Source organism: Triticum urartu, chromosome 7A (genome assembly GCF_056163025.1).
Source record: "Triticum urartu cultivar PI428250 chromosome 7A, HENAU_Tu73, whole genome shotgun sequence".
NCBI lineage: Eukaryota > Viridiplantae > Streptophyta > Magnoliopsida > Poales > Poaceae > Triticum > Triticum urartu.
In genome coordinates, this window is record NC_141879.1 from 590,654,893 (window position 1) to 590,666,279 (window position 11,387).

At 46.9% G+C, this 11,387-nt stretch overlaps 1 protein-coding gene across 1 annotated transcript; it reads right to left on the reverse strand.

Annotated features, from left to right (window-relative positions):
* Positions 1 to 345: 345 nt before the first annotated feature.
* Positions 346 to 2,999, reverse strand: LOC125523959 (zinc finger protein WIP2). Its single transcript, XM_048689032.2, has 2 exons — positions 2,374 to 2,999; positions 346 to 1,234 (listed from the first exon to the last, which is right to left on the reverse strand). Exons 1-2 carry the CDS (start codon positions 2,980 to 2,982, stop codon positions 737 to 739), a joined length of 1,107 nt encoding a protein of 368 aa, XP_048544989.2. The 5' UTR covers positions 2,983 to 2,999; the 3' UTR covers positions 346 to 736.
* Positions 3,000 to 11,387: the final 8,388 nt, after the last annotated feature.

An 11,387-nucleotide genomic window follows, 5' to 3' on the forward strand; every position in this document is an offset into this window, starting at 1 on the left:
CAATTATAGAACGATAGTAAATCACTTCTTGTATCTAAGGGGAAAAAAACTTATAGATAACTAGACTTTCAACTTCCAATCATTTCAAATTAATTAAAGCATGATCACAAACATGCAAGACTCCAATATACCACAACTAGTGCTAAAAACAATAAAATTAGTTATAAACATCAGATGAACACAAAAGATGTCAAGACTTAATTTGTACTCCTTCATCCCAAAATAAGTGCCGCTAATTTAGAACAACTTTGTACTACATTTGTGTGCTAAATCAACGACGCTGATTTTGGGACGGAGTGAGTAGCAGTAATAAGCCAGTAAGCCTGTGGCCATTGCATTCATGCATGCATGATAACTTCTTTGAAATTTTGAATTAATATTTGATAATCTGTATCACCATATACCAAATCAAAGTCTACACATACAATGAAGCTAGCTAGGGTAGGCTATATACCCAAACAATTAGAAATTCACTCACCTCTCTCATAAGTCATAACCATACATGCACCGATCGATCCCTTGATTAATCCAGCTGCAAATGTATAATCCATCTTTCTTTCAAAATTAAAACGCACCCTTCACTGTTCGCACTATCAACTATATACGCCTGCCTGCAAGCTTCAGGTATACAGATAGTACGTACTGCCAGTAATAGCTTGCGCTCCCACACCTCAGCTCACATGCATATATACTTACCCAGTAGGCCGTAGCCCTAGAGATGGACCGGCTCGATCGGTTAATTGGCCTTCCAATGGCGACGGTCGCTGCCGGCGCCGTTGGTGGTGGTGGCGGCGGCGGTGTTAACGGTGTGGTCAACCTCGGAGGAAGGGTCGCGGTCGTCGTCGTCGAGGTCGAAGCAGTCGATGCCGCAGGGCGCGTGGCCGCGGCCGAAGGCGCGGATGTGGTCCTTGAGGGAGCGCTTGTGCTTGAAGTCAGACCCGCATGCGCAGTACCAGAGCTTGCCGCAGTTCTTCTCGTGGGTGCGCCAGTCGCCGCGCACGGCGAAGGCCTTGCCGCACTTGCGGCACATGAAGGGCTTGATGCCGTGCTTGCGCTTGTAGTGGGTCTGCAGGGTGCGGAAGTCCTTGAGCGGGCGGGCGCGCGGGTGGTCGACGTTGTTCCGGCAGCCCGCCGCGCAGCAGTAGCAAGGCAGGCGGAGCATCGCCGTCGGCTGCGTCCCCCGCAGCGACTCCGGGCCCTTCCGGTACTGCGACCCGTGGCCCCACATGTGCATCTGCAAGCGCAAGCGTCCATGGCAACTGATGGATCAGACATGAGACAGACAGACAGAGTTGTAATGGCTTACACATGCATGCATGGACAAATTGGACACGGAGTGGTGCTTGCTGGTGCGGACCGCAGAGTGTTCGTTGCGTGTGCACAGCGGCTCGATCGGAGCTATCGAGCGGCATTGCCGCTGCACGCACTGTGGCTAGTCAGGAGGGAGAGAGCTACGAAGGTGCAAGACGAAGTGATGGCTCTCCGTCTTCACGTGCTTGAGGCAACGGGGGATGGGGGGATAATTTAAGGTGCAAAGGGACCATCTCTCTCTTCTCTCTCTCTCTAGCTACCAGTATCTAGCTGCATAGATGCATCAATTAGGGGGAGAGAGAGCAAAAGGGATGTTGAGCAATGGACTGTGTGAGACTGAAGGGCACTGCTCGTGGTGGGGTTTCTTGCAGAGAGAGTGCAGAGAAGGGGAGAGAGGAGGAGGAGCCTGTGGCCGGCGTTGGCTTGAGACGCACACCGATCTGTGTAACCTTGAAGGAACTGATCAGGGAAAGATAAAGATGCCTTTCTGCTAGATCTTTCTTCCCAGATCTCTCCCCTTTTCTCTCTCTGCGCTGCGCGTCCAGCCCGCTGCAAATTGAAAAGGCAAAACAAGCGCAAACTCCAAGATCGGTCAGTCCTAGTACTGGCCAGTAGCCAGCATAGGAGCTCAGAGTTCTCCATGTCAATGGCCGTCCCAGAGCCATTACTGCATGCCCCTCCCTCTTCCCTCTTCCCACTACCCTCCCGGTTCAGTCAAATCAACGAGATACGGCAGACAGAGTGCATGGCCTCTCTCTACTTCCCTCCCGGTTCAGTCAAATCAATAAGATACGTCAGCGAGAGAGAGAGAGAGAGAGAGGTTGGATAAGAAGCAGCGGCACTTCGTCCTAGATCCACCGCCACTGCACCTTGCACAGGACAAAGGAAGCCAGAGATGCATGCACTGCTCCAATTCACGCACAGGAAAGAGAAAAGGAAGTTCACAACATAAACATCCAAAACAAAATCAACTAAAATCCCCCTATCAAGACCAGACAGGATCAGAACCAAAAATTGAAATCCGATGCATGCACAAGGCAATTCGAAGATGGATCACCTCACCTGCATGTTGTTGTATCTGTTGAAGGTCTTGTAGCAGACGGGGCAGGAGAACTGCGTGGGACCAATGAGGATCTGGGACGGGGTGGGGATCCAGTACTGCCCCTTTGTGAGCCTACCTATCCCCAGGGACGCGCACCCCACCCCCAGCGCCATCGTGCTGCCATCCTCCTCCTCCCCTTCCCCTTCCTCCTGCCCTTCTTCCTGCAGCTGCTGGCTTCTCTCCTCAGCAGCTACTCCTCCAGCCGCTGCCTCTTCTTGGTGGTGGTTGCCGCTGCCGGCTGCTGCATCGGAGGGGCTGGGGCTGGGCAGGCCGATGTGCAGGGCCACGGTGACCTCCCCGGCTGCCTGATCGGCGGCTTCTGCCTGGCTGCTGCAGGAGGCGGTGGTCATGACCTTGTGATCTTCTTGATCGTGGTGTTGATGGGGGTGGTAGGTTGAGGAGGAAGGCGCGAGGCTGAGGAGGGGGAGGGCTTCCCTGATCGGAGGGGAGGAGGGAGGTGGGTGGTGGAGGTAGGAGGTGTAGCTGGGGAAGGGGGAAGAGGAAGAAGCCGCTGCGTTGGAGTAGCGGAGGCCGTAGCCCCTCAAGAAATTGGTGTAGGGATCCCCCATGGATGGATCGACTGGTGGTACGGTGGAGCTGGAGATAGGAGAGACAGGGTGTGGATGGGAAATGGCAGTTAATATAAATAGAGAGAGAGAGCACCAAGAGAAGAAGAAGAGTGGGAGAGATGAGAGAGAAGGAGATAAAGGTGTTGTGTGTGCGTGTAGTAGCCCTAAAGGTGTAAATGAGGCTGTAGAGGACGAAAGGGAAGTTCACTAGAGAGAGAGAGAGGGATGGGGGAGGGAGGGAGATGAGGGAGGATCACCTGGCTGACAGCATAGGGAGAGGGGAAAAGTTTTGGTGGTGCGTATGAACAAAAGCAAAAGGTTTGGAAGGGGAAGAAGAGGAGTGTGGATACTACTCATTCTGGTGCTGCATGCTAGGATGTCTAGTCAGTCAATGGTGATTCATTCATAAATAAACCTTGGGACTTGGAAGCTTGAATTCTCTCCTTCCCTTATTATTCCCGTGGAAGTATGGGAACCAAATATCCCCTGCAATACTTTAATTGACCACAGACGAAAATTTATGTCACCCAGCATGCAGTAGCATATGCCAGCAAGAAAATCAGTGACAGTATATCGAAACAGTTACCCTATGACTCGGTCTTTTTTTCTTACCTTAAGCTTTATTTCATATGAGTAGGGTTACATTCCGAGAGGCAAGAGTTTCTCTGTACACGTTGGTCCACAATTTAACCATACTTCTGAGCCCTGTTCGGAATCCCTCCGTGGAGCTGATTCCGTGGAGTTGTAGAGCTCGGTTTTACCCGCTCCCAGAAAATTAGATACAGACTCGTCCGTTCCGGGAGCGCGGTCCAGGGAGCGGAGAGGAGCCGAACGCGGCCTTGGTACGACTATACAAAGTCAACCGATCTGCTATTCTATTTTGCTCGTGCTTAATCTTTTTTCTTTGCGGGACAAGTTGTCACCGGTTAGGGCCGTCAATGCCTCTGAGGAGTCCGACCAGACCAGAATAGGAACATCAAAGTGTTGAGTTGCCAGCGCCATACCTTGCACCAATGCATGCAACTTTGCCTCTAGTGCATGCAACTCGGTCATCTTTTGTTCATAGTAATTTTGCAGGAATTCTATATGATAGGATTTCTATAGGAAAATTTCTGCTAGATCCATTTGGTTTGTAGAAATAGATTACTATATGCTGGATTGGTTCATACCCTTTATATTTCAAAGGAAAAACAATAGCTTAGTATTTTCCTATAGGAGAGCTGAGATACATGTCAGTATTTCTCCCCACAGTCAAGTAAAAGACAAAACAAATATTTGATCAGATGTACTATCTCAAATCTCATAAAAAAATTAAATAAACAGATTTCATAATGATTGAACTAACGCACATGTATGTACCATGTACCAAACAAACCCAAGTAGAGAGAACTAGATCAGAGAGAAGAAGAGGCTAGCTTAGATGGCGCCAAGCCAAGCTTCCACTGCATACGCTTTGCGCTAGCGACATGCATGCCGTGCCCCCACCTAGAGAGAGAAAGGGTTGGAGATAGAGATAGGGAGGGAGACGGAGTAGTACCAACAAACAACACTGCTCTGCCATGGCCATGGGCGCCAACTAATCATATACGAATTGCTTGTGTATTGCAAAGAAACAATCAAGGCGGAGAAACTGTATGGCTATAGCTACATAGGCCGCTGTAGCTTTTGCTTTGTGTAGTGGAATACTAAAGCATAACTTTTTTCTGTCTGTAGCTTTTCCATGTTAAGTCATAGATTGCCTTGATGATTACACAATAAGTGTGTGGCTGCATGTTAGTTTGATGCTTGTATCTTTGTACTATGCTTATTAAGGACTCCTGTTTTTATTAGCTATATATAAATTTCTGCAATTCTTAAAGGAAGTAATGCATATAAGGTTTAAAATAGTGAGACATCCATGTTGGTCTCTAAGAAAAATGATAAAAATTATATTGAAGACAGTGAAACAATCCCAAAGTCCTGTCTTGATGTAGTGTTCGAGCTACTGGCCACTATTGCTGGCACAAACTCTTCGAACTTGCTGCCTGAATCCGTTCGGCTTCTTAAGACTTAACTTAAAGTTGAAAGACATTGATCAGATGTGCTGCGACACGATGCCGAAGAACTGAGAAAGTTCATGCAGAATTCAGATGCATATTTTCTGGTGCAATAGCAAGCGCTGAAGGATTTAAGCGTCAAACAAGAGAAAGTTAACAAGCTTGCTAAGCTTCTTGCCAGCATGGTGGGTACCCAAGATATTGTTTCTTGAACTTTTCTGAAGTGGTTTTACTTCTAAACTTGTTTTGCTGCGGCGTTTATTTGCACTGGTCGCTAATTTTGACAACCAGTGTATGTAATATGCTACTTTGTTCCCTATATTTGCACTGGTGACGAACTTTAATGCCCAGTGGATGTAATCTGTGTAATCGTCGTAATATCCTAGCGTTAGTTGCTTGCTTATTTATTTTCTTATAGTATAATTTATTTGTTTGCTTGTAGTTCTCCAGTTCTTTTTCCTCAATTTCCTAGTGGCCGCAATAACAATGGTCCACATATGGGTCATTGTGACCATGGCCCATCCTACGGGCCGTAGGATCCATGGTCCTCCTTCGGGCCGTAGGATCATTGGGCCTCTTACGGGCCTTAGGATCCATGGGCCTCTTACGGGCCTCAGGATCCATGGGCCATAATGATCGTGGACCACTATTTGAACACGGATTTGAACAACCTGTTTATGGGCTTAGGCCATAATGGAACATTAACAGGACACATGCCAGGGAAAGTTTAATGGGTCGTTAACGGGCCCGTAATACACGATAGGATGAATAAGGCCCAAAGGGTTAACAGGCCACAAAACGGGCTGACTATAACCACTAGCCGAATTTGGCACATTAGCAGAACAGACCAGTAACGGACTGCAAGTAATCGAAGGCCGGAAATGAGCCCGAGAATATATGGGCCTTAGAAGGTCGAAAGATACCACGGGCTGAAAACCAACTGAATCATGGGCTGTAATGGGTATAAAGCAAGTTACTGTTTATTATGGGCCAAAGTCACCGCGGGTTGTTAAAGGGCCTAAAGAAACAAAAGGCCTCATATGGGCCGAAAGACGTTATGGGCCATACATGGGCCGGAAGTGATAACGGGCTCGAATGATATTGGACTACCCAGAAGACGCTAATGGGCTGAATTCGAAAAGGCCATAACGGGCCGTAAATGGGCTATACGCGCACAGGTCGTTAACATGCTTTTGATGGGCTGGCTCATTAAGTTTTGACCAAGTCAAATGGGCCGGCCTTTTTAACCTAAATGGGCCACTGTTGCACCGTGCCACGTGTCTTCGAATCATAGGCGCCTCCTATCCACTGGACGGTTGACATCTGTACCAAAATGGAGTTGGCACGTGGTTCCTTCGGCCAATGAGAAATTTACACGTGGAAAATTGCCATTGGTCGTGGTTGTTAACGGATTATCGGATCCAAAACCGGACCCGATAGCTTAACGGAGACCCGTTACGGTGGATGACACGTGTTGGTTACCCTTGACGAAAGCACTTCCATGATGCACCATTTATCGTCATGGAAGTGGACACTTCCCTGATGATAATTTGAGTTTTATCATGAAGCACTTCTACGACAGCACATGTATGACTATCTTGATTCTGTCATAAATGTTGGGGAACGTAGCAGAAATTCAAAATTTTCTACGCATCACCAAGATCAATCTATGGAGTAATCTAGCAACGAAGGGAAGCAGAGTGCATCTACATACCCTTGTAGATCGCTAAGCGAAAGCGTTCAAGTGAACGGGGTTGATGCAGTCATACTCGTCGTGATTCAAATCACCGATGATCCTAGTGCCGAACGGACGACACCTCCGTATTCAACACATGTACAGCCCGGTGACGTCTCCTACGCCTTGATCCAGCAAGGGGAGAAAGAGAGGTTGGGGAAGACTCCATCCAGCAGCAGCACGACGGCGTGGTGGTGGTGGAGGAGCGCGGGACTCCAGCAGGGCTTCGCTAAGCACTACGAGAGACGAGGAGGAAGAGGGGTAGGGCTGCGCCAACAGCGAGATTGAATCGCGTGTGTTGGGCACCCCCAAACCTCAAGTATATATAGGGGGAGGGGAGGGGCTGCGCCCCCACCTAGGGTTCCCTCCCTAGGGGTGGCGGCAGCCCCCAGATCCCATCTGGGTGGCGGCCACAAGGGGGAGAGGGGGAGGCGCACCTGGGGTGGGCCTTAGGGCCCATCTGCCCTAGGGTTTGCCCCCTTCCCCTCTTGGAGGCGCCTTGGGCCTTGGTGGGAGGCGCCCCAGCCCACCTAGGGGCTGGTCCCTTCCCACTATTGGCCCATGTAGGCCTCCGGGGCTGGTGGCCCCACCTGGTGGACCCCCGGACCCCTCCGGTGGTCCCGGTACACTACCGGTGATGCCCGGAACACTTCCGGTGGCCAAAACCATACTTCCTATATATCAATCTTTACCTCCGGACCATTCTGGAACTCCTCGTGACGTCCGGGATCTCATCCGGGACTCCGAACAACATTCGGTAACCGCGTGCATACTTTCCCTATAACCCTAGCGTCATCGAACCTTAAGTGTGTAGACCCTACGGGTTCGGGAACCATGCAGACATGACCGAGACAGCTCTCCGGCCAATAACCAACAGCGGGATCTGGATACCCATGTTGGCTCCCACATGTTCCACGATGATTTCATCGGATGAACCATGATGTAAAGGACTTAATCAATCCCGTATACAATTCCCTTTGTCTAGCGGTATTATACTTGCCCGAGATTCGATCGTCGGTATCCCGATACCTTGTTCAATCTCGTTACCGGCAAGTCTCTTTACTCGTTCCGTAACACATCATCCCGTGATCAACTCCTTGGTCACATTGTGCACATTATGATGATGTCCTACCGAGTGGGCCCAGAGATACCTCTCCGTTACACGGAGTGACAAATCCCAGTCTCGATTCATGCCAACCCAACAGACACTTTCGAAGATACCTGTAGTGAACCTTTATAGCCACCCAGTTACATTGTGACGTTTGGCACACCCAAAGCACTCCTACGGTATCCGGGAGTTGCACAATCTCATGGTCTAAGGAAATGATACTTGACATTAGAAAAGCTTTAGCATACGAACTACACGATCTTTGTTCTAGGCTTAGGATTGGGTCTTGTCCATCACATCATTCTCCTAATGATGTGCTCCCGTTATCAACGACATCCAATGTCCATGGTCAGGAAACCGTAACCATCTATTGATCAACGAGCTAGTCAACTAGAGGCTTACTAGGGACATGGTGTTGTCTATGTATCCACACATGTATCTGAGTTTCCTATCAATACAATTCTAGCATGGATAATAAACGATTATCATGAACAAGGAAATATAATAATAACCAATTTATTATTGCCTCTAGGGCATATTTCCAACAGTCTCCCACTTGCACTAGAGTCAATAATCTAGTTCACATCGCCATGTGATTAACACTCACAGGTCACATCGCCATGTGACCAACATCCAAGAGTCTACTAGACTCAATGATCTAGTTCACATCACTATGTGATAAACACTCAAACAGTTCTGGGTTTGATCATGTTATGCTTGTGAGAGAGGTTGTAGTCAACGGGTCTTGCCATATTCAGATCCCTATGTATTTCGCAAAACTTTATATCGTAGATGCTGCTACCACGTTCCACTTGGAGCTATTCCAAATTATTGCTCCATTGTACGTATCCGGTATCTCTACTCAGAGCTATCCGGATAGGTGTTAAGCTTGCATCGACGTAACTCTTTATGTCGAACTCTTTATCACCTCCATAACCGAGAAACATTTCCTTATTCCTCTAAGGATAATTTTGACTGCTATCTAGTGATCCAGTCCTAGATCACCTTTGTACCTTCTTGCCAGACATGTGGCAAGGCACACATCAGGTGCGGTACTCAGCATGGCATACCGTATAGAGCCTATGACAAGAGCATAGGGGACAACCTTCGTCCTTCCTCTTTCTTCTGCCGTGGTCAATCTTTGAGTCTTACTCAACTTCACACCATACAACTCAGGTAAGAACCCCTTCTTTGACTGATCTATTTTGAACTCCTTCAAAAACATGTTAAGGTGTGCGTTCTTTGAAAGTATCATCAGGCGTCTTGATCTATCTCTATAGATCTTGATGCCCAATTTGTAAGCAGCTTTATCCAGGTCTTCCTTTGAAAAACACTCTTCAAACAACCGTTTATGCTTTCTAGAAATTCTACATTATTTCAGATCTTACAATATGTCATCCACATATACTTATCAGAAATGTTGTAGTGCTCCCACTCACTTTCTTGTAAATACAAGTTTCTAGCAAACATTGTATAAACCTAAAAGCTTTGATCACTCCATCAAAGCATGTATTCTGACTCCGAGATGCTTGCTCTAGTCCATAGAAGGATTGCTAGAGCAAGCATACCTTTTAGCACCCTTAGGATCGACAAAACCTTTTATTGTATCACATACAAACTTTTCTTACGGAAACTGGTAAGAAAACTTGTTTTGGCATCCATCTGTCAGATTTCATAATCGAAAAATACAGCTAATGCTAACATGATTCCGACGGACTTAAGCATCGCTACGGGTGAGAAATTCTCATCGTAGTCAACTCCTTGAACTTGTGAAAAGACTCTTTCCCACAAGTCGCACTTCATAGACGGTAACATTACCGTCCATGTCTGTCTTCTTCTTAAAGATCCATTTATTCTCAATGGCTTGCCGATCATCGGCCAAGTCCACCAAAGTCCATACTTTGTTCTGATACATGGATCCTATCTCGGATTTCATGGCTTCTAACCATTTGTCGGAATACGGGCCCACCATCGCTTCTCCATAGCTCGTAGGTTCATTGTTGTCTAACAACATGATATCTAAGACAGGATTACCGTACCACTCAATAGTAGTACATATCCTTGTCGACCTACGAGGTTCAATAGCAACTTGATCTGAAGCTTCATGATCACTATCATTAACTTCCTATTCAACAGACATAGGTGCCACAGAAAACATCTTTCTGTGTTGCATCATTCTCTGGTTGAAATAAAGGTTCGACAACCTCATCAAGTTCTATCTTCCTCCCACTCAATTCTTTCGAGAGAAACTCCTTCTCAAGAAAGGACCCGTTCTTAGCGACAAACAATTTGCCCTCGGATCTGAGATAGAAGGTATACCCAACTTTCACCTTTAGGTATCCTATGAAGATGTGTTTGTCTGCTTTGGGTTCGAGCTTCTCTGGCTGAAGCCTTAAGCATCGCAGCCCCAAACATTAAGAAACGACAACTTTGGTTTCTTGCCAAACCAATGTTCATACGGTGTCGTCTCAACGGACTTAGACGGTGTCCTATCTAAAGTGAATGCAGCTGTCTCTAACGCATAACCTCAAAATGAAAATGGTAGATCGGTAAGAGACATCATAGATCACACCATATCTCATAAGGTTCGATTACGACGTCCGGACACACCATTACCCTATCGTGTTCCAGGTGGCTTCAACTGTGAAACAATTCCACAATGTCTTAAGTGATTGCCAAACTCATAACTCAGGAAATCCCCTTTTGATCAGATCGTAGGAACATGATCTTTTTGTTATGATGATTCTTAACTTCACTCTGAAATCGCTTGAACTTTTCAAACGTTTCAGACTTGTGCTTCATTAAGTAAATATACCTATATCTACTCAAATTGTCAGTGAAGATGAGAAAATAGCGATATCCACCGCACGCTTCAATTCTCATTGGATCACACGCATCAGCATGTATGATTTCCAACAAGTCACTTGCCCGTTTCATTGTACCTGAAAGCGGGGTCTTAGTCATCCTGCCCATGAGGCATGGCTCGCATGTGTCAAGCGATTCAAAATCAAGTGACTCCAAACATCCATCGACATGGAGTTTCTTCATGCATCTTACGCCAATATGACCTAAGCGGCAATGCCACGAGAAAGTGGTACTATCATTATTAACTCTACATCTTTTGGCGTGAACATGTGTATTACCACGACCGAGATTCAATGAACCATTCACATAGGGTGCATGACCATGAAAGGTATCATTCATGTAAACAGAATAACCATTATTCTCTAACTTAAATGAATGACCGTATTGCAATGAACATGATCTAATCATAGTCATGCTCAACGTAGACACCTGATAACATTTATCTAGGTTCAATACTAATCCCGAAGGCAGATGGAGCGTGCGATGGTGATCTCATCAACTTTGGAAACACTCCCAATACACATCGTCACCTCGCCCTTAGCCAGTCTCCGTTTAGTCCGTAGCTTTTGCTTCAAGTCACCAGTAATAGCAACTGAACCGGTATCCAATACCCAGGTGCTACCAGGAGTACTAGCAAGGTACACATTAATAACACGTATAT